This window comes from Pseudopipra pipra, chromosome 1, assembly GCF_036250125.1.
Source record: "Pseudopipra pipra isolate bDixPip1 chromosome 1, bDixPip1.hap1, whole genome shotgun sequence".
Taxonomy (NCBI): domain Eukaryota; kingdom Metazoa; phylum Chordata; class Aves; order Passeriformes; family Pipridae; genus Pseudopipra; species Pseudopipra pipra.
Window position 1 is genome coordinate 53,872,706 of NC_087549.1, and position 23,711 is coordinate 53,896,416.

At 38.9% G+C, this 23,711-nt stretch overlaps 2 protein-coding genes across 4 annotated transcripts; one reads left to right on the forward strand and one right to left on the reverse strand.

Moving 5' to 3' along the window:
- Nucleotides 1-595: 595 nt before the first annotated feature.
- On the reverse strand, nucleotides 596-15,405 carry CEP76 (centrosomal protein 76). Of its 3 annotated transcripts, none has more exons than XM_064657160.1 (12): nucleotides 15,249-15,405; nucleotides 13,772-13,927; nucleotides 13,363-13,444; nucleotides 12,774-12,998; nucleotides 11,536-11,721; nucleotides 9,316-9,413; nucleotides 8,526-8,654; nucleotides 5,967-6,158; nucleotides 3,901-4,067; nucleotides 2,681-3,014; nucleotides 1,347-1,564; nucleotides 596-946 (listed from the first exon to the last, which is right to left on the reverse strand). In XM_064657160.1, the coding sequence occupies exons 1-12, from the start codon at nucleotides 15,309-15,311 to the stop codon at nucleotides 808-810; spliced, it is 1,989 nt and encodes a 662-aa protein (XP_064513230.1). In that variant the 5' UTR covers nucleotides 15,312-15,405; the 3' UTR covers nucleotides 596-807. The 3 variants fall into 3 exon arrangements, with proteins under 3 accessions (XP_064513230.1, XP_064513209.1, XP_064513220.1); XM_064657139.1 differs by lacking the exon at nucleotides 15,249-15,405 and adding an exon at nucleotides 14,730-14,951; XM_064657150.1 differs by lacking the exon at nucleotides 15,249-15,405 and having other exon boundaries at nucleotides 12,774-12,960; nucleotides 13,772-13,906.
- Nucleotides 15,400-22,549, forward strand: PSMG2 (proteasome assembly chaperone 2). Its single transcript, XM_064657202.1, has 7 exons — nucleotides 15,400-15,517; nucleotides 17,111-17,282; nucleotides 18,084-18,142; nucleotides 18,959-19,077; nucleotides 20,310-20,483; nucleotides 21,654-21,774; nucleotides 22,195-22,549. Exons 1-7 carry the CDS (start codon nucleotides 15,449-15,451, stop codon nucleotides 22,285-22,287), a joined length of 807 nt encoding a protein of 268 aa, XP_064513272.1. The 5' UTR covers nucleotides 15,400-15,448; the 3' UTR covers nucleotides 22,288-22,549.
- Nucleotides 22,550-23,711: the final 1,162 nt, after the last annotated feature.

A 23,711-nucleotide genomic window follows, 5' to 3' on the forward strand; every position in this document is an offset into this window, starting at 1 on the left:
AGACTAAAAGATACTAAGCAAAATCATCATCCACAGGTTTAACACAGACAAAACCACAAATGGGTAATTAAGTTCAGATCTGAGTGTCAGAACTAGACAAAAACACGAATGGCTGCCAAGCAAAATGGCCTGGCTACAACTTCTATCTCAGAAACTTCCTAAGCTAACATCGGAAAAAAGGCACCACTTCATCTAACCCATCACAGCTATTCACATGTTCAGGTATCCAAGTCTCAATATATATTTTAAAAAATAAAACCATAAATTACTAAATTCATAGATTAACAAGATTACCTGTGTCTGACTGAACTGTTCTCAGAAGCTGAATGCAGAAGTTACTGCTGTGTCCAACAGAAGCACAAATAAATTTTTGTTGTAGAAAGGACATATGCTTAAATGTCAGTATTACTGGATCTCAGTCACTCTCAAAGTATACCGTGGAGACTACAGGGAAAGGAGAGGTAGAATGGAGTTGCTTACTCTGCTGAGGTAAACCAGATTTATTTCTAAATGAACTCTCACACCAATTCAGAACTGCAAAAGAGAAGCCAGAATTTTATGCACACATTTTAGTAAATTGACCCACTTTCCTATAATTATGAAAAGTAACTTTTATTGCAAAGAATAATAAATTTTCTTTATAAATACAATCATTACTGTGTACACAATCCCCTTCAATACACACACTGTGGTATTCAAAATCAGTGGCATTTATATAAAATACAATACTAATTTTCAATTGCAAAACTTTATACCCACATGCATTATTTTGCAGATCTGAAAAGGTATGAATAATTTCGGATTTTTTCAAAGGACAGAGCGGTATTTACAAGCAAACATGATCCAAACAGCACATGCAGATTCAGGGTATGTAAACACTCGTACACGAACTGCAAGTCGCACTTGGTCTCCCCTACAACAGATTATTTCTTCACAAAAAGGAGACCTGTATGACGAAAAAAAAAAACCAAGAGTAAGATATTATTAAAGCTTTCAATTACATAGTGCAATTTTTTTCCAATATGACTAACACTTAAGTAACAATGAGTTTCATGAGCCTATCATTACAAATAATAATATTATTCTGTAGTGCAGGGGCTGTTACCTTGGAGGAAAACAACACCACCACTGATCATTTTTAACAAGTACCAGGAAATTAAATTAACTTCTCGTTCTGTAATTTAATCCAAAAGAAGTCTATCATCAGTGAACTCACCACCAATGTAACCTAAAAGCTCTGTAGCCACTACATATACCATACAACTCTTCTTACAGCTCAAACCTAAGGAAATTAACTTTCTTTAAATTTCATTATTTAAAAAAAAAATCTTTACATTTAAACTCACCGAAGACACGTAGCAAACGCTCTCCTGCCATTTCTGTGTACAAAATGGATAGGAAACCCTTTGAACGTGTGACCATCAGGTACTGCTCTTCTTATGGCATCTTGAAACTCTTCATTTCCTGCAGAAACACCTGTTGTGCGTTCAAGCTCATAGGCTGCTAATGCTGGTGACAACACATAGGAGAGCTGGTCATCCCAAACAGTAGAAAGGCCAAGATCCTGTGAGGCAAGTCACAGAATGATGACAACTGTGCAGAAGGAACATTAGGATATGCCTAAGCTTGCCTACTGAGTAGATTCAAATAAATACAAGAATCTTTAATTGGTAGTTAACAGCAGTGAACCCATGAAGCAGTACGATTTGTAGACTGACTCACACACCAAGTGGAAGAATCAAACATGACCAACAAAGTATCATACATTTAGCAAGGAATGAAGTTAGACTACTAGACTAAAACTTCAGGCCAGCAGAGTTGAAGCTAGATGTTTCAGCTACAGTATCTCTGAATAAAATGTAAGAAGATATGCATAAATACACAGCAAAAATATGGAAAAGATCAACTACAACTCACTTTTTTTTAATGTCTCTCATAGAAAACCCTTTCTGAAAAAACAGTGCACAACAGCTCCCTAAAACACAAAGGCATGTACATGCACCTTCTTCCTACCAGCCCACAAATGCCAAGAAGTAGAAAAATTTACCATCCATGTACGTATTCAACACCACATGAGACTCAATACACTGATAATTGCTTGCCACCACGAAGGTTGAGCATTGTGTGGGGAGAAAAACAAAAACAATGCAAAAACCCCACTAAAAACAGACATAAGCTAACAGAGACTTAAAATATCAACGCCTTCACATCCAGCACAGAAAAGAGTCACTTCTGGCACATCATACCTTGTAAAAGTCCTGGTAAAGGATGAAACTAACTTCCAGAAATATCTCCAATTTTGTAAAGCAATTAGAGTAAGTTGAAAGTCTGCTTTTATCAAGGCACCAAAACCATTTTTGCTGGATAGGCAAAGCCCACTAACAAACACATTAGATTTTCCTGGTGCTTTTACAGACCGCTCAAAGGTAGTTTGTAGCCCACACATGAGGCTACAAATCACCGCTGCAAATAAGAAGTATGATGTCTAAACCAGCTCAGTACAATCTTTCCAAACACTTTTTTCATTTGTTTCACTTTTCACATACCACATTTCTGCAAAAGCTGATGGAAAACACATTGCAAAGATATGAGTATGTGAACTAAGAAATGGCTATCCACAAGTACACAGTTAACACGTGGACCTTTATTACTGTGACAGATCAATGACAATCTTTCTTACCTTTCTGTGTTCAGAGACCAGTATTCTCAGCTGCAATTCTACCTCGTTGCTTGTTACTGCAGCATCTATCGCAGAAGCGCACAGAGGAGGAAAAGGGGGAACTGAAGATGTTGCTCCAGGAGGGCATACGGATTTTATGGCTTCTCCACTCATGGGTTTCCATTTCGATTCATCGCGCAGGTCAAACACACAGACGTCCACAGCGTCAGAGGGCTGACAATTCCCAAAGAAATTCTGGTGGTTGAAGACACAACCTATTGTGCGATAAGGATACAGTGGCTTGGGTTGTTCAACTAGCGGTGGGTCATCAGGGTTGATAGGTCTGTGGATGTACCTAATCAAAAAGATTCAATTTCTTATTAATACATCTTATTTCAAGGTAAGGTAAAAATATTAAGACGGGACAGATATAACCACTTCTCCTTTAAAAATACGAGCCACATTTCTTTTTTTCTCCAAAAATGGCATTCATTCGTTTACAGAAAAGTAATTATCCACATTTTGGAGGTATAATATACAATGAAAAAATAAATAATTTTTATTCTTTAAATCTAGAAAAAATAAGCTGATTAATCCAGCAGATTCTCAACAGTAACTAAATTTTGCAACTATAACAACATATAGTTTCCCCACTAGTCACCATATTTGGAGAAATACATCTTCAAATGCTAATCATAGGATACACAAACAGTGGCAAAACAGAATTGCTTGTTTTCAGCACTGAATATAACCTGTCCTAGAAGCTTTAGAATACCAAAGAACTATGCATGCTCTTCTCAAATGACTAAGCAAGAGAAAATCTCAGAGAACTTAAAGAGATTTCTGCAGCAGGAAAAAAAAAGTAATGTACCATTGATTTCACTGATGAAATCAGGAGAAAAACAAGGGTTCCTAAACAATCATGTCAGATTTCATCTCCTTTATAAATAACGGCAGCGATAGCATCAATGGCTTTCAGCTGCCATAAGACACAGAACGGTTAGCATACAGTTTTAAAGCCACTGAAAACCATATTACAAACTGTTGAAATATTTCCCCTCACACTGAACCAGTTATTTTTTCCCAAGAAAAGCAGTACACAGGAAAAAGAGTCAAAGACAAAGGTCACCTGTAGTACACGACAGGGTATAAAGATCAAAAAAAAGAAAAAAGCAACGACAAAAATAGCCCATGCAAACCTCAATTACATTGTTCAGTTTTCTTATTTTCCTTTTACTCACCTATGTCCTGTTAAGCTCTCCCAAAAAGTAATTGTTCCATCAGTTCCACAAGTCATTACCCAAGTGTGAGGGACTCCTTTTGCTTTTGTTCCAACACACACAAAGGCTTCCAACCCAAACCCAAGAAGAAGACTGCACAGAAGGTTAGAATGATCTTCGCAGTCACCCTAGACAATAAATATTAACAAGCTGTTTTGAGTATCAAGCAGGGATAAAACCTTAAAGAAAGAAAGTGGTGATATTTCTCCAGCAATAGTTGAACAAGTCATGTTTCTCTTCTGTTTATCTAAAGCATGTGTCAGAAGGCAGGATTTTACAGTTTAAACTTGACAAGTTTTAGCTTTTTAAAGTTTAGTTCCAGAATAAATCAGTTAAAAATGTATCTTGTAATGATATTTATATAGTTTATTCAAATATAGTGTATGATTAATACAGGGAAACATTTCCTACAACTATAAAGACACCTTCAAGTAACCCAAAACGAGAATCTATCAACCTGTGACGACAAAACTGATGTTCTAATTAAATGTAAAAATGTATATCAGGCAAATACCCGAGGCAAGACTAGAAATTACAAAATATTTTCACACAGTTAGGAAATTTACTCACTTAATAAAATGCAATTCTATTGTTATTTCACCACCTTGAATGCGCTGTCAAAGTTGACAAATGAAACAAAGATAAAACAAGGTTCCCCACAGATCTAACTGTAAACCAGCTGGAAGTCACGTGTAGTTGCTTTTCCCTTCAGTCAGAAAAGCATCTCATAAACACATTACTACCACTGATAATTCTCAGAAAACAATTTCCAAATGTAATGTCTAATATTCTTTGTCTCTTAATTTTTTCACAAATGTTAGCTGTAAAGGAAGAACAAAAATTGCTTATGCAATGGAGGCTTCATAACACAAAGCACAGCATTCAGAAGTAGAAGAGTAAGGCTCTTTAGTCAAGTAACTGTTCAGAATATTGAAAATGTAAATTTCAGAGTTCTTGGGTGTATCTTCCACTATTGTAGCGTACAAGGGAAATATGCAGAAAAATAGGTTTGAACAAGTCCATAACGAACCTGTGTTATTTTAGTAACGCTGTACCACTTTTCACAAGAAAAGTAATAGTGGCCCAGCCTGTGTCTCAGGGGCTAAATTCAGTTATTTTCTATACTGCTTTCTACCTCTGTCTTGAAGTAACACCTGTCTCTGTGCCTCAAACTTGAAGTCCCTATTGTCATCTCCATCTGAAAGCCAGTGGGTAGCCAGTGCTGCCTTTATATGGTACTTATGCATCATATGATATTGAGGGACAACAGCCAATGCCTGTTCTGTGGTCTTGGGAGACAGGTCTAAAATCTGTGACACAGCTCTTGCTTCCATGAACACATCTTTTTAATACAAACACATCAGTGACATTATTTTTGAAGGCAGAAGTATCTCCATTGCAATGAAAAGCACTGACCACCTCAAAGAGGTATTAAAAATGATCACTGTTACTTTTATCCATACAACAGAAGAACTGTAATCCAGAATGAGTAACAATTAGTTTCATTTATTACAGTTATATGTAATAAATATAATAAGTATCAGATCAAGAACTAGGCTGAAACTTTAAGTGAAAATTCCTATTTTGCAAAAAATGGAATGTAAATGCTGTCAGTATATTTTAGCCCATCTCACAAAAAAAAAAAAGCAAACCACAACCAGCAAAAGAGACTTTTCCTACTCTTCCTGGATTAGTCAAGAATTCAGTGAATTGTGCACATTAGTCCTCCATGCTAGCAGGGATTCACCGAATAATTATATGTGTTCTTAGAAATGTAATTGAAGAAAAGCAAACTCACTGCCAGAGATGTATTGACAAATGGACCCCTTTACAGCAGTATAGGAAGTCTGTGCCAAAGCCTTCTTGTCTACTATTTAATGTCTGTCTTTAAAAAGAACTTAAATTACTGTAACAGAATCCTCCAAATTTTATTTAATCCATGAATTTTCAGCCTGTTTCAAATTACTGACTTCAGTTAGAATATGATACCTGCTCTGCTGTGTCACACAAGGAGCACTTTCACGTACCTTGTTTCTGCATAAAAAAGCGAGGAGGGTGCACCACTGCTCTTGTTTGCCACCCCCCCCTCCGATGACGGGAGCTCTCTCATAACCCAGGACACTGACAAAACGTGCTGCCTGCCGAGGTGTGTCCAGCAACCGGCCTGCTCGGAGCGGTCTAACAAAGGAACACACCGGACGGTTCACTCCATTTTCATCCTGAACACATGTAAAACAGGGTTAATGGCCAGCCACTCAAGTATTCATCCTAACTTAGGCTGTATTTTTTTTTGCTATGGGATATACTATCCCTGGAATAAGTATCACTCAAATACCAGCAAGGCACAAAAATACTTCCAGAATTAAGACACAGGACCAATAAGGCAACTTATTTAGAGACATTAATAGTTAGATTTTTCTGCTGGCTCTGTCACTCGTAGGGCATTCTGGACTAAACGTATGAACATAAGGAACAGCACAGGCTGTAATTTATCTTCTTAAATGTGAGGAACTGTTTGTGCTCCACCCACTGTCAATTTCCACACTATCATCAAGCACAAAAACAAGCCAAAACAAAACTCCCCACACACCAAATCCCACAGCAAACAAACTCCCTCAAAAAGCATTAAAGACTCAGCAGCTGATTCTAGAGTTTAAAAGGTGTCTATTTGCTTCTGACTTTGAATTCCCTACCTCTTGTCATAATAACAAGCAATAAAAACTACTCACAGTGAAGTAACTAATATTAGCAATAATACTAAGAACTTCTAAGTCCTTGGAAAAATGTAAAAATAAGATGACTTGCTGCAGGCAAATACTATGATTATCAACTACTAAAACCATTTCAAGAAGTATTCTTCTATTCCTCGCTGAGCTAAATTGGTACTTTTATGCTCATCTATTTTAGAAAGGGATCAAAGCCTTTTAAATCTCTGCAGCTTCAGGAAATTAAGGTCTCATATTTTTACTGTAGTCACATATTGTCCCTGTTAAGGTTTTGTAATGCTTTTCCAGCAAGCTGGTGGAAGAAAAGCAAAATTTATTTGAAGCTGACTGGAATCCTGTTGAAAATTATTTCACAGCTTGAAAGCAATAACCCCCCCCCGGCAGGATTCATTTTTTAATACAGTTTCATATATAAGGCCTGTTTCTGCATTACTCATATGAAACTGGATGATAACTAAGTTATCAAACAATTCTAATTTTCTCAGAAATGAGAAAGGCCATTAAGGGCAGTTTTACTAAGATTTGCTATAGCCAGTGAGAGACTCAAGATGAGCTCTCTATAGGTACTGAACTAGCAAGAGCCTAGTTTCCATCCTATTTAATTACAGATTTGTTTCTCTTTATACCCTGCCCTGAAACCCTTAAGCCTTTGTATTGTGCATGGAAGGGAGTTAGTTTTCTTCATAGCAGCCCCAGTGGTGCTGTGTTTTAGATTTGTGACTGAAACAGTGCTGGCAACACACCGGTGTTTTAGCTGCTGCTGAGCAGTGCTTGCACAGTGTCATGGCCTTCTCTGTTTCTCATTCTGCCACCACACGGTTGTAGGTTCAGGGTGGACAAAAAGCTGGGAGGACACACAGCCGGGACAGCTGACCTGAACTGACCAAAGGGATACCCCTTGCCATATACTGCCATGTTCAGCAATAAAACTGGGGGGGATGGGGAACAGACTTTTTCTACACTTGCCCCTGCTTGGAGACTAGCAGGGTATCAGCCTGCTCGTGGGAGGTGGTGAGCGACTGTCTTACTGTCTTCCTGTTCTTCCTTGCTTTCCTTCAATTATTAAACCACCTTTATGAATTTTTGCTTGCTTTTGCCCTTTTTATTCTCTCCTCCATCTCATGGGGTGGAGTGAGAGAGTGACCGAGTGGGAGCACATCTGCTGGCTTGGATTTGGAAGTTCACATCACTACTGAACACTCCCAGTACAGCCAGCACGGAAGTTGTTGCTTCACTGAAGGGAAAGAGGAGGCACAGACTGCTTCAGGACACTACTCTGAGATAAGAAGTTAAGGGTGCATTAACTCTGCTAGGAACATGGCTACCACACAAGGATCATACCACTCCTTATACTAAGGGATAATTGCCAAGGAGCAACTCTCACAGTAATTTATTAGACTGCAATAATTTTGACTATAGCTATTGTGTGACATTAACCAGATAGATTGCTTCACAGATCACACAGAGCTCAGATATTGTGTGGATCTGTTCAAATACATCTAGTAAGTCTATTTCTTATAACTGTTTCATCTGGAATAAAATTTATCTGCAATAGTTTGCACAGATTACTCAACTTTCTACTATTTGTGAGCATTCAAGGAAAAGACTAAACAGGCTTTTTCACTCATACATTAGAGGTAGTTGGAGCAACCCTTCTGTCTGCATCATGCTATTGAGCTTCAGTACACAAACAGAAGTTTAATCCTTACAAACTCAATTTTTCAACACACCACATGTAGTTCTGTAGTGAATGTAACCATATCATAAATCTATTCAGATTCTACATACACGTAAAGCTCAAAATAAAATAAAAAAGGATAACTTACAGAAAGGAGTGGTCTATTTGTAAAATTTACAAACCTGTGCAAAAATCTTTACTAGCCTTACGTTGTGTGTAGGTCTAATCTGCAGGTATTCTCTCCACCATTGCTTAGCATATACAAGAAACAAACGTTCTTTTTCTGCTGTTTTCTGACGTTCCAAAGTGAACTGCAGGTAAGAAAAACAAAACCAAACCTACACATACTAATTCCAAACAGGAAAAAAATCCCCAACCCATAATCAATAAGTACATTAACACTACCTCTGGCACATGTAAAATAAAGCTTAATATTTTAAGTGCGCCATGCAAATTCTGCATATTTTTAAATGGAAATCCAATTCAGAAAAACCTTAAGTTACATTTCTTGTTTGTAGGCTCTTATATTAAGCTTGACTGAAGTAGTGTTCATCTCAAGTGATGTGCTTCTGTACAGAGGGATTGCTCAGATTTTGTTGTGCAGAAGAATATCTGCATGCACCTTCAGGTCAACATTTATGGGTTTTCCAAGCAGAATAGCTGACTTGAAATTATTGTTTCAGATGGGAAAGGAACCAAGAAACATACTACCTGAAGAAAATTAGGTATATTGCATCTTCATTTTTTCTCCTTAGTTTTGATACAAGTAATTAGAAAAACTACAAAAGCAATATTTTGAATAATGTTCAGTATAGACAAAGTAGTTAAAAAAAAGTAATTATATTTAAATTTAACAGGGAAAAAAGTATCAAATAATAAAAAAATCAACAGCATTCAGCATCTATAATTCTATACTGAGCTTCCCCTCCTCCCCCAAAAAAGAATAAGTTAGCCCTCCCAGAACTTACTTACTTGAGTACTTGTTATTTCTGAAGACAGCATCTTATTTAGCTGTGGATACATTTCCAGTCTGATGTTTAAAACACCAACAGAAACGCTTGATTCTGTACCTTTGAACCAAAAAATAAATTTTCATCAGTTCTCTCATATTCAATTTACTTAGATTATTTCAGCCAGGCAGGGGCAAACAACTAAAATAAATGTTAGACATATAATCACAAAAAGTGATTAAACTTCTTTCAATGTGGGCAAAATGAGAATCTTTATTTAAATTTCAAACTCAAATGAGGCTGTATGAGAGCATAATCTGACAAAAAAAAGCACAGATGTATAGATCCAAGATAATTATCTAAGGCCCTATTTGCAGCCAGTACTGGGATGTATGACACAAATGGTGTTCTAGAAATGTTTAGATCAGGCATCTAAAATCAAATTGGGGAGTAACACACACTGTTAACATACCTATTCCTACTGATTACACAGGCAGCTCAAATTTAAGTAGCTGGAAATAAGTCAAATTCATCTTCCCCAAGATACAGTTCATTATAAAGGACCCCAACTGTCATACCAAGAGATTATTCAACATAAAAAACCTCCCCAAAACAACAAACAAATGAACCAGAAATCCCCCCAAACTTAAATGTTTTTGCCTAATGCTGAAAATTTAGAATTACATGAAGCATTACAAAATGGATTACAGATGGGATTATAGGCAATACAAGCAATAGAAGCCTCACATCACAGTTTATCTATTTATCCGAAATGGCAGCATGCTTTGATGTTCTTGATGCATTTTGCACAATGACAAGACTTTAGAAGAGGAGAAAAAGCACTGGATTAACTGCATTGATGCTTTACTACTTCAAAAAATGCTAATAAGAAACAGATTTAACTTGCTCCATTATGTGCTATGCATTTCCAAATCATTATAAAAAAAATATCACAGAATGGCCTGGGTTGGAAGGAAGAACCTGGGTTGGAAGGAAGATTATCCAGTTCCAACTCCCCTGCTGTGGACAGGACACCTTCCACTAGACCAGGTTGCTCGAAGCTCCATCCAACCTGGCCTTGAACACTTCCAGGGATGGGGCATCCACGACTTCTCTGGGCAACTTGTTCCAGTGCCTCACCAGCCTCACAGTAAAGAATTTTTTCCTAATATCTAATCTAAAGCCACTCTCAGTTTGAATCCATTTCCCCCTTCCCTGTCACTCCGTGCTCTTCTACAAAGTCTCTCTCCAACTTTCTTGTAGGCTCCCTTCAGGTACTGGAAAGCTACTATAGGTCCCCTAAGCCTTCTACTCCTCCAGGATGAACAATCCCAATTCTCTCAGCCTTTCCTCATAGGAGAAGCTAACAAACATAGTAGCAAATAAACTTACTAGATTTGTATAGGCTGGATAAAACACTGCACCAAATCAAATGCTCTCTAAAAAGAATGCAGGGAATAGCGATAACAATCAGGAATAATTTAGATAGTATATCCAATCTTCAGAATATTTTTAAGGTATAATTCAATCTCTTTAGAAACTATCAAGAACTGCTCAGCTACCTAAGAGGAAGAGAAAGTGGGATAAAGAGTAGTCAAATGACTCAGTAGCTGTTAGTAAACTATGGGACAGCTACCCCTTAGGAAGTGACGGAAGATCTACTCCTTATGCGCTAAATCATAATATCCTAAAAACTTAGGTTGGAACTCCTGAAAAGGGGAGTGGGGACACGTGATACACAAAAATACACATGTATATTAACTGCTAAGCACCTTATCAAAGCCATTCAACCCTTCCATCAGAAAACACACTTTCAGCAACAGGAATAAGTGGGATCAGAGCAGAGATCCCTTTCTCTAGAACTTGCTAGTTTTCTATGAAAGGCACACAAGCCGGATTTTACTCTGCAGTGCACCAGTCAGATATGTATTTCTGAAGATGAACTGCTGCTTTTTTGTTTGGCTGGTTTGTTTCTGAAACCTTATCCAGATTGTGCACATAATAAGCTGTGCGAGTTCCAAGACATTGGGATCAACATTACACAGGATCTGGAATATTCATTTTTTAGCAGCTTGGTAACAAAAAACCCTGACTATTAAATTTTCTAGACATTTTCTAAAGATACTATATAGTCATACTTACGAATTAAACTGAAATTGAACCAGATAAAAAATATTGCTTTAAGCTTACAACCAAGCTCAGTACCCAAGATTTTCAGTGATTGTTTATTATTTACCCTTACCTACACCCAGGAGTTCAACAGCAATATTTGTTATGCCGTTCTCTGCAGCCAAGACAGATCGCCATTCCAAGAAATAGGATGCTACTAGTGTGGTCTCACCAAATGTGTCTGTTTTGATCAGAACCATATGCACTGGATCACATATAGATAACATAGTAGTTGCATCCACCATTTTACTTCCATCACCTGCCATTATTAAACCAAAATAAGACCGCAAAAATATTATAATCCCAAATTAAATCCTCAAAATTAAAAAAAAAAAGGCAACAAAATGCAATTTATGCAATGAATATAAAGAAAAATCTTGAGTCCAGACATGTAAGCAATGATCCCATCTTAAAACCAAACCACGCTTAGGACAGAAATACAGAAAGATCACAGTTAATTTACAGAGGAGATAAAAAGGTTCTTGTAGTTGAGTACTCCAATGTACCAGTTCAGCTACACAAAAAAATTAAAAAAGAATTAGCATTTAAGAAAATAAAGACTATTAAAGCACCTTTAAGTAAAAGCAACTGAAAAATATTCTTTAAGTTGGAGTGTCATGTCAACTTAATAAATATTAGTATTCAGGAAAAACTTGCTCTCTAGTTAAGTTTGACTCTGTGATATAAACTGCTCCGTGAGCAGCAGAATTTACTAAATCTGATTTTTTACTGTCTTCTCCAAGCTCAACTGCAATAACTCTGGCTTTCTCTCTGTTCCATGATATCCATAAGGCACCGTACAGTTCTACAGGATTCAGAAAACATCCAGAAATCTTTTCACAACCTACTTAGCTCATTTCATGTTCCCTGGGTACCAAGAGAAGAACAATAATACAGTCTGTGGATGACTGACTCTTCTGCAGGTGTCTGCCAGCTGGTAGGCAAACTGAACTCACACTGAAGCTTTTCCTTCCATGTGTCAACAAACTTATATTTTTCTTCTTCACTCTTCAGCACAAAGTTCACAAAAACCACAGCCACCTTAGTATCTCTTAATCTGTGACACTATCACCTCACTGTCAATTATGGTTAAAGTTGGTCAGATTCAAGTTATTTTAGAGCAGAAGAGAAGGAAAAGAGGCAAGAGCAGAGAAAGATCTACAAGTGGCATAACCCAATACAATAATCAGTTTCCTTAGAAAAACACGATAAAAAACGGGAAGAAAATCCACTAAATAACATCAAACACAATAACTCTTAAGTCAGAAAAAACCCCAACAGCATCGGCTTTAAACTCATAATATTCCTTACCTAGGCTTTCCTTGTGTACTTCAAGTAAGAAACCATCATGAAAATCTGGCTCGCAGGCACAGGGTACAGGTTTAGAACGGAAGCGTTGGTTTCGAAAATGTAAACACAGAGTGAAGGTGGAACAGATTTGGCCAGGCAGAGGCTCTGGTTCCTGAAGATGTTCCAGAAAAGCCTTTCCACCCAAAACCTGAAGGTAAAGATACCTTCGTGTTGGGTCAATGTTTGCTGTAAAGCGTAGCGATAAAAATGAAGAGACTACAAACAGATCTCAGAAAGCTTAAATTGTTAAGTATTGGGTAACTAACAGGAGACCAGGAAACAAAAGAAACTTTTTTGAAACAAGTGCTGAGGAGACAATGTTCTTAAAATGTATTGAAATTATCTTAACATAAAATAAATTAAATAATGAAAAAGTCACATTTAATGCAACACTGATTGCTGCTGCTTACATGAATCTACTTCCTGTGGATAAGCAGGGCAAACCTTTATGCCAGTTCCTATTGGATTACTAATTCAGAGTGCAAAAATCACAGACTTCAAATTCCTCTCAAAACTATGATCCAAACATTTAAATAAACAAGAAACATACTTTTTTTCGGAACTGGTGGTTCTCTGTCAACAAAATGTGTTGATGGTTTTGGAGCTGAAGTCCTCTCCTTTTCATTCACATCCTGGAATTACAATTAAGACTTTTTAAGGAGTCAAGGGATGCAACAGTGCTCTTACCACAGTCTTCTAAAAATTAAAGAATCCTCCATTTCAGCTGAATGCCATTCCTTAAGTATGCTCCCTTCTAGTACTTGAGGTATAACGAAACTGAACAAATATTTTCAAGGCAGTATTACCATTAAACCAATTTCAGCATATGCATTAAGCTTTCCTGCTACTATTATGTCACAAAGCAGTAAAGCCATTAAAAACCTTCAGAAGTCGCAGATTTCCACTACGTCAGTAAGAGGAATAAGCAAAAATGCTTTCACTCTTCAAAAGCTACTTACAGTTACAAATTTAAGTTCCTTCATAACATCATCAATGATTCCTCGTTGTCTTAAGGCTTTTATCAGATCTTCTGTGGATAGCTGCTGATGCTCAGGTGCGAGCTCTTCCCGTATAGTCTCAGCTAGAACTTCTCGTATCCTCCCATGGACATCCATCTGAAAGAAAATACACTGTATGTTACAAATACAAGCTCTTTACATGGTAGTGGCTATGACTTAACAGTTAAGTCTGTAAGAATTCTCCTGGGAACAGAGAAAATATTGTTCTTTTCAGAACTAACCAAATGAACCACTGTGTTACAAAAACAGCCCTTCAGGTAAAAAAAATCACAAGCATACCAAACCTGAGCATTTTCACTTCTCTTTGACAGCATCCTTTGCATTGAACTTCCTTCCTTACAGAATGGTCTGCAAATCCATCCATTATAAAATGGTCGTTGTTCCAATTTCTCATCTCCCTCATAATTCAATTTTAGTATAACAGTTTCTTATTTTCTGAGGGCAAAAATACACTTCTATATACTTGCAGGTAAGGTACAAAAGTAGTAAATCTCCCTTGCACGCCTCCCCTACACTCAAAGGGAAGTCTGAGAATGTCTGCCCTACATCTGAGCTGTGTAACTTACATGGATCTATAAACCTGTCTCTCACACAGGAAGGATGTTAAGGACACAGCTGCTGCGACCTGAAATACAATCACAGAATGACTTGGGTTGGAAGGGACCTTAAAGATCGTCTACTTCTAATTCCCCCCTGCCACGGACAGGGACACCAGATTGCTTAGAGCCCCACTGAACCGGCCTTAAACACTTCCAGGGATGGGGCATCCACGACTTCTCTGGGAAACCTGTTCCAGTGCCTCATCTACCCTCACGGTGCAGAATTTCTTCCTAATACCTAATCTAAAGCCACTTTCTTTCAGTTTGAATCTATTATCCCTTGTCCTGTCACTACATACCCTTGTAAATAGTCCCTCTCCATCTTTTTTGTAGGTTCCATTCAGGTCCTGGAAGGCTACTATAAGGTCTCCCCTGAGCCTTCTCTTCTCCAGGCTGAACAATCCGAATTCTCTTAGTCTTTCCTCACAGGAGAGTTACTCCATCCTCCTAATCAACCTGGTGGCCCTTCTCTGGACTCGCTCCAAGTACCCCGTTCTGCCGCACGACAGGTGAGGAAATTCACCACTGTACCAACAAGCGACAGATAAGTTACAGCATGGGTATTTATTTCCCCGTCAAGACCCTGGCTCAAAAAAAAAAGCAACAAGAAAATGGCATAAAGGTGCCTGGAAACCACCTGCAGAGACCGAAGTTGGGAAAACAAAGCGAGCGCGTCCCGCCGCCGCCTCAGCGGGCGCTGCCGCCGCACAGGGCGGGTGTGACAGCGCGGGGCTCCGCGCCGCCGGCTCGGGAGCCGGCACGGCCCCCCGGGGCACAAGGGAAGTCTCTCCGGCGCCGCACCGCAGAGCCGGCCCCACCTTGAGCAGCTGCTGGTGGATGATCTGCTTCAGCTCCGAGGCTTTCTCCGGCGGCAGCGACATGGCGGAGCCGGCAGGGTAAGCAGCGCCAACCGCCTCCCAAGGGGCGCGGGCAGCGCCGCCACCGCCCCCTGGCGGGGACACGCGGGCACGGCGTCCGGGCCCCGCTTCCTTCCTTCGCTCCGCTCTTCCCGGCCGGCATGTTCGTTCCTTGCGACCGCGGCGGGGGTTCCGCCGCCTCCGACTTTAAAGGCTTCACTCTGCTCATGGTGAGTCGCGTTTCTGCTCCGCCCCCGCCCTCGATGGGTTTGAGGGGTGGCTGCCCCAGGTCCCGGCGCTGAGGGCTCCGCTCCTGTGAGGCGAGACAGGAGGGGCTCGGGTCTCTCCCTGCCCTGCCCGGGGCTCATCCCTGGGTACTTGGCTGCGGGATAAGCGGAGAAGGCTCTGGGCAAGCGGTGTGTGTAATCTGTGGGGTGTTGTGCCGAACAAAGGAGGGTTTGGAGGGCGCCTTCCCAGGGCTGTCTCCAGCAGAGATTGGCGCGGTCCCTTCCGTTTCCGTCGGCTTCTCCCTCCGCAGAACCCCGGGTTTCAGCTCCTGTCAAGATGTTACGTGCCGAGCTGCAATAGCTATATACAATTTTAGAGCAATAGCTATATGCCACTGCGCTAAAAATTAATATGCCCTATGTGATTTTGCAAGATTTGTAGCACCCGTGGGTTGCCACTGCAATAAAAGGTTGTGGGGGTTTTTTCATTTAGGTACGATATATAAATGTTTCCAATGTAAAAAGAATCCTCATTTCTGCTATATTTAAAACTGGGATTAGGATTGTCATAGGAGGTGGTTTTATCCCCTGATGAGGTCGATCTCAAGTAATGGTACCCGAGGTGACCATGTCTCTGTGAAGCGAGAGCTCCAGCACAGGCTGCGATGGGGCAAAACCCATCATTTCTCCTGCCTACATCATTTCTCTCCCTTTCCAGGGTTAGTTAAAGGTAACCTCATCGCTTCCCACCCAGGGCTGCACAGCCTGGGATGACTCTGCAGGCTGCGCGGGAAGTCATTCCCGGTCAGCTGACAAGCGGCAGGAAATGCATCACTGCTGTTTTCTTCGTGTGGGAGTAACAGGGATTTGGATACCAGCGACACGCAAAGTGCTGTCGCGTCCTCCTTCACCTTCTGTCAGCATCAAATTCGGTGTCTCTCCGCGACGGGCAGCAGCAGCAATTCGTAGATTTGCTTATAAATTAGAGGAAAGAAACTGAAAGTTTTAATGTTGTCTTCCTGTAATAGTTTCTTCGGGAGGACACAAACTCTTGAATTTCTCTTTGTGTGCCGTTGCATTGGGTCAGTATATTAGATCGGTATCTGCCCCAGTTGGTGATAACGGCACTGCCTGTGAAATTAATCCAAGGGGACCCTTAGCATTTTCATCCTTAAAAAATGAAAAATTACCTACTCTTGTCTTTGGGTCAGTCTGAGATTGAGAGGTTTAATATATAACATCAGTGTTACCATTGGGTGTCACATGAGGTTTGCAAGTCTCACATCAGTTTCTTCAGTGGCTTTTATGTACTCTCTGTCCAAAAAGGAGGGGAGGGGGTAAGTTTTCAAGCCTATGTTTAAGTTTATAGCGAGATAGGATTATTCACAGAAGTGGCCAGGGGTTTTTCTGTGGGACAGGGACCAAATTCTGTATTGATAATCTGCTAAGAAATAAGTCACCTTTGTCAGAGGATGAGCAGCTGCTTTTAGAAATCACGTTTGACCAGAATTGAAGCAATTTTAACTTTCACTGTTTGAAGAGCACCTTGTACATCTGTAAAACACACTGTAATTTGGTACAATTCTGTTACTTCAGCCAGCAGTGTCCGTGGGAAATGTTGGTCAGCTGGCAGTAGATCTGGTGATTTCCACACTTGACATGACTAAAGTTGGTTACTTCTACACTGATTGCCTGGTGCCAATGGTTGGAAATAACCCATATGCAACAGCAGAGGAAAACTCAACGGAGCTGAGTATAAATGCTGAAGGTGGGTATTGAATGCTGAAGGTATTTACAAGGTGCTTAAGGTGCAAGAACATCACGTTTTCTTCTTTTTTGTTATTGTTACACTTTGCTGATGTACTTAAATTAAGGTCAGTAATAACAACCGCAGTAACCTACAGGTAAGAATGTATTTACTTTTCACAGAGGAGACCGTGCCTGTTGTTATTTTGGAAAACCAATTTGACATGTGGAACTAGTAAGAAATATTGAATTTCAACATTATTGCAGTGCAGCCAAAACTTTTTGTGGTGTTAATCCAAAGTAACATCAACTCTGCACATACTAAAATAAACTGTTTGGATGCAAACTGAATTTCTGCTGTAGAAGGATATTTGTCTGCTCTCCTTCCTTTCTTCCTGCCTACATTTGCCTTTTTCCCTATGCAATGTTTTTCCCTCTCCCCCCTACAAATACGTAGTTTCTTTCCCTACATTGATCATTGTATTTAATTTTTTTTATCCTCTTAAATCATAGAAATCTAAGGATAATATGTCAATCTTTGCAAAGCTGCAAAATCGATTGAGTCATTACCAGTGGCAGATCTTCATATATTTTTCTTCATTTAATCCTTTAAATTTAGTACAAGTTAAATAAAGACCAGTGAAGACATTGCACAAAAATACATATTCTTAACACTGTGTATATTGTCACACTTTCCCATGTGAATTGATAGCTGAAAGGTTTACTATCCTGAGGTTTGTAAATTTGATAAATCTTGATATTTCTAAACCCAGATCTCTTTCTCAGTTTCTTCTTAACAAGACCTAATTATTTCTTCTTGTAGTGTATTCCTTACCTTCAAAGAAACTTGTAGTCCTGCAAATCAGATCACCTTTCATAAAGGTAAGTATGTTCACTGATTGTTCTTACTTCACTATTTGGTTTTAATAGTTCTGCTGGCAGGCAGTTCAAGTGACCTAACAAAATTATTTTTCTACTTCATGCTATAACACCTTCTGCAGTTGATATGATTTTACTGATCTCTGCATTCAGTGACAGCTGAGCTTTTGTTTTGTTTTTCCAAGCCCCACAACAGCCTGTATGTGGTGGAAGATTTTAGTATAAATATCTTCTTAGTTATTAACAGTCTTGAAAATACAAAATTATCTGGAGTTTGTCTGGGGTGGGGTTTTTTGTTACATTTATTGGTTTTGTGTCTTCTTTGTAATAGCTTAATTTTTTTGTGTCACACCAACTAATTATTTCATAGCGTTCTATATTAATTTAAAATGCATTCATTGTGTAAAAAATGAAGAATCTAGAGTTACTCATTAACTGGACAGCAGCTGCTATTTAAAATAAGCAGAATACCATGCCAGAAAAATATTTTGTGGTGCAGTTTTTTTAGCCGTTGAAACTGTGCTAAAATACCCTGTGATCCTGCCACCCCATCTTACTCTATAGCTTTTTCCATTGGTATTAATGGCACACAAAACAGGTGGCACTGATGTTGTTAACGTGGTCTAAATGATAATTTTTGTCATTCTTCGTGTAGTTTTGATGAAGTGAACAACCAGGACAGTGCTCTGCTTTTTAAAAGTATATCTGGGACTGAAGACTAAGTGGACATGAAGAAGAATTTACATCACTGCTAAACGTTAAATTTAACACCTTTTATTACATTTTCCACTTTTTTTTTTCCTGTGTCTTTGCATAAAGAACAAGTACAGGCCATTCTGTGAAGCCCTGCTTTCTTGGGTGAAAGGCAGCAGATGTGCCAGAGTCGTCGTTCTGTCGAGCAGCCACGCGTACCAGCGCGACGATGAGCAACTCCTGGGGTATGTCTGTGTTTTTAAAAGACCTAATGGATGTTTCTGTTCTTTTGGACTGACATGTTTCCCTCTGCTGAGTACTTCTGGCAGAGTGCTTTTGCTTGGCTGTGTACATAGGTCATGAAATGCTTAGTATACTATTAAAATTTGATGTTATACAGGATTATTTTATGCAGGTCTCTGAACTTTGTTAGTTACTACTGTCAAAATTACTGATCAAATAACAAGCTGTAAGCAAATTGCACTTGGCCTGCGCTGTCAGGCAACAGAGCCTCAGTTCTAACTTCTTGTGGCTGCAAGCAGTGTCAGGCATCAACTGCTGACATACAGGTCACAAATTAGATTTTTAACAGTTGATTATAGTATTGGTTAGTTTCTTACCTCTTCATCATCATTCTGCGTTTTGAAGGTTTTCTTTAATACAGTAAGTTGTCATTTTATTTTTTTTTAATAGGAAGTAATCAGTTATTATTTGTTGGGAAGCAACAGACTGTATGTATTTTTTTAGATATTACCCATTTAAAACCCAAGCATTTCTCGCTTATCGAGGGCATCATAACTGGTGACTTAACAGAAAACAAATAAAATAAGCATTTTTGCAAAAGACCTGTTGTTATCCTCAGGCTGTATAAATGTGTAGGGCCTTAAGGGAGGTTTAGGTCTGTTGTGCACGTCCCAGAAGTAGTGGTAGTTGCATACAACTGGAGGATGGCCAGCTAACATGGAATGAAATGAGAGGGGCTGATGGTTATTTGATGAGGTCTGAGTCATACGTTGTGGTGATTTAACCCCCCTCACTTCCCTCAGCACCACAGGATAACTCCCTTATCGCTGATTTACTAGTGTGAGCTTATTAAAAATACTATATCATGGTGAAGTCCAAGTTTACCCAGACTTGAAATTAATCACCTCCTATCTGAAGGAAGAAAAAACACATTTTATTTGTAAATAATTTTAACAACCATAAGCAGTTCTCCTGTGTATGCACTTGTGTATTTGGTACTTGCCCGTTATTTGAGCCCCTAAAAAGTGGGTACCACCTTAGTTCTATTTGTGGCAGAGAGTAGTTTGTACTGTTTTGAGACCACAGACTTACCTTCTAACTTTGATTTGAGGAGGGAGGGAATGTCAGAGGAATTCTGCAAGTGTGAGGTCCTCAATGCTCGCACCTTCTGTCTGCCACAACTTTGGTAATGTCTTTCCTTGAAGGACTTAATGTATTCTTGATTTGTTTCTAGGACACCACTGCGCTACCTACTTACACCTGATCTTGAGAAAGCAGTTGGAGGCCTTATGCAGGAGCTAAACTGGAAAGAAATGGAAAAAGTAGCGGCTTACCCTGGAATAAGTGATACAGACAAAGTTCTGCATATTCCTGGAGGTGGCATCACAAAACTGTTGTTTACTGAGAGGTGAGTTGTCTAAAGATAAGCACAGAACGATATCAGTAGTCTTGTTTTTAGTACTTGGGTAAAATTATCTTTTAAACTGGTGTGTTACAGGAAAAGTTCCTCTTTTCATAGAACAGGATTTTATAGAAAGAGAACTTTTTCCAGGTCAAGCCCATAATTAGGAGGGGGGAAAAAATGGGAATTCTGCATCATATAAGTTAGAAGATGATAAAAATATAAGGGAATCAGCTTTACAGTTAAATTCACAATTAATCTGGTATCTGATTTTATAAACCATAATTTGTTAATAGCAGAATTCCTGAACCTGTGATACTTTAACTAAAACAGTTTCCTGTGACAAATGGTTCCATCATCAGTTGAAATAAAAAAAAACCAAACCAAAATCACAAACAATTCTGAGCACTAAGAATAAGTTAAGATTTCAGGGCCAGCAAACAATTAGATTAAAGGGTTTTGTTGAAAGGTATGTGCATCAGAAATTGTGCTGAAAGCATGTTTTTATATTTTGGATATTAATACTCACTATGGCACTGTGTAGTTTTGCAAAAGATATTTGTTTTGTAAGTGTCAGGTGGAAAATTGACTTTTATTTTTAATTATTATTTTTGACATCTGTCCACACTGTTGCATCCAACAGCAGCAGAGTTACTTATACCATGCTTACCTATGTAATGACCTCAGTATGGAAACAATATACAAATGTAAAAGAAAAGACCTGCCAGAACTTAAGGGGGAAAAAAATCAAAAATAACAATCTTAATATATTAATGAAAAAATGAGAGTATTGTGAGTAATGTGGTGATATGCAGCCTGCAAAACTGCTAGTTTAAAATACACAGAAAGGTAAGGAGTGATTCTATCTGTATAAACGCCCCACCAGCACAAAGATGCAAACTAAATATGTAAAAGAGGCACTGAGTACTCTTGCAAGATGTAGAATTCCCGCCTTGCAAGTTAAAGAACAAATTCAAGACTAAGAAAAAGGGCATGAAATGTGAAAACTCAATCAAGGAAGTCTGGAGGAAAAAAAATCTGTCTATATATGCATACATTTTTACTTTTTGGATTTGTTTTTTAACAAGCCATATGCAGGTTTTTGTTCCTCATAATACATAAATATTGTTCTGAATCTAAAAAAGAAATATAAATGCCTGCTCATTTTTGTTACAGCTGTTCAAAGGGAATTCAAATGGCAGTTCTTCTGAAATTTTGCTCAGAAGGGGACAACATTCCTGATGCATTTGTTCTTGTTAACTATCTTAATGAATGGCTCCAGCTGGTTAAAAGTGAAGTAAGTGCTGTTTGATCTAGAGTTCTCGCTTTCATATTTTATATACATTGTTTTCATTTTTCCTCAGTACAGAACTTCAAAAATGTTATTCAGATGAATTTTAGAAAAGTTAAATATGCTTGGGCTGGGTTCATTTTGGCTCTTGGTCATCAAGGATACACCAAATTAAATATATATTTTGATTACAATCTCACTGGGAATCTCCCCACCTGAAAAACCAAACCTGAACACCAGTTCTTTCGTTTGACAGGTGCGGGGAAAAATTGGGTGGGGGTTTGATCAAGTTCTATCTTCAGTGCCCTTCACTAAAACAACCCACCATGACACTGACACTTGTACTGCTGCTGGTTATTTTAATACCTGTGCCAGAGATAGAATTACATCATTAGTACTTAAAGAATTATTCTGGTTTTGTTGCAGAGCAACAATTCCACAGATTCTTCTTCTCAATGGAAGATACCAAGTTCTTGGCGCTTACTTTTTGGCAACGGTCTTCCACCTGCACTCTTCTGATCAATGCTGAACTCTCCTGTGAGTCACGTGCATGGTCACGGACATCCCTTGAGGTGGTGATTACATAGCAATTGCCAAGCAACAGCAGCTTGCTTTGTTGTCTGCATAAATGCTTTATTTAAGAAAAATTCCTTTTGCGTGTGTGAGTAGCTGAAGAAATTAAGGTAATTTTCACAAATTGACCAAAGAAATACGTTTTGTACAGTTGTTTATCGAGTAACTTTGGTTGAAAATTTTTTCTAATAAAATATTTTTTAAGAAACCTTTTTCTTTAGTGAAGTGTTTTTGCCAAGGACAAGCCTGTGGTGCTCCTTAAGTCAGCTGAGAACCTGAGAGTGATGTGTAGGCATGGATTTTCTTATGAAGATAAAACCCTTCTCTTCCATGTCAACTGGGGATCTTTTTTTCAAAACTGGTGATGTGAGTGAAGGTCAGAAGTGATCTGGTTTTGCCTTCTTTTCCCAGTGCTGTTGCGGTAGATTCAGCTGGGGAGACTGCAAGCAGTATAAAAGGCTGTTCTGGCTTTTGTGGTCTACTTAGAAACAGAGAATGGCTTGGGTTGGAAGGAATCTTAAATATCATCTAGTTCCAAACCCCCCGTCTTGGTCACTAGACCAGGTTGCTCAAAGCCCCATCCAACCTGGCCTTCCAGGGATGGGACATCCATAACTTCTCTGGGTAACCTGTTCCAGTGCCTCATCACCCTCACAGTAATTTCTTCGTAATATCTAATATCTAATCTAAACCTACTCTCAGTTTAAGGCCATTCCCTCTTGTTCTGTCACTACATGCCCTTGTGAAAAATCCCTCTCCATCTTTCTTGTAGGCTCTCTTTGAGTACTGGAAGGCCGCAAGTAGGTCACGCCTCAGCCTTCCCTTTTCCAGGCTTCTCTTGCACTTCCAGGGGCTGCTGAGATGCTAAAACTACAGCTTTCTAGGTCGATGAGCCTTCTTAGACTGATTTGAACATGAATACAGTGCTCTGAGACATAAAGGAATTGGATAACAGTGCCCTGAGAGCAGGCAGTCTGGTATCTGTGTGTTTTATAAGCTTAGTCTGAGACAGCGGTTGTGTGATGTGCAATTCACGTGTTTGATGTTTTTCATGGTACTTGTTTTGTTGTATTAGGTTATATGTTCAATATTGATCTTTTGGAAGTGCTTGGTCACATCAGCTTATTTAAAAGCAACTCTTGAACTGACCATCTCACATCCATGATTTAGTGTTGAAAAGCGTTGTGAAAAGTATTGAAAATATATAACCAAAATATATTTTTAGGAGTTCCCACAGGTATCCAGACTAATAAGCTGGCAAGTCAAAATGCAGAAGCAGTCCAGGAATACAGACAAAAGGCCATGTGTAGCACAAGGCAAGTCTGGTAAGTCTAAAACTAGTTGGAAAAACTAACCACATTCAAACTGAG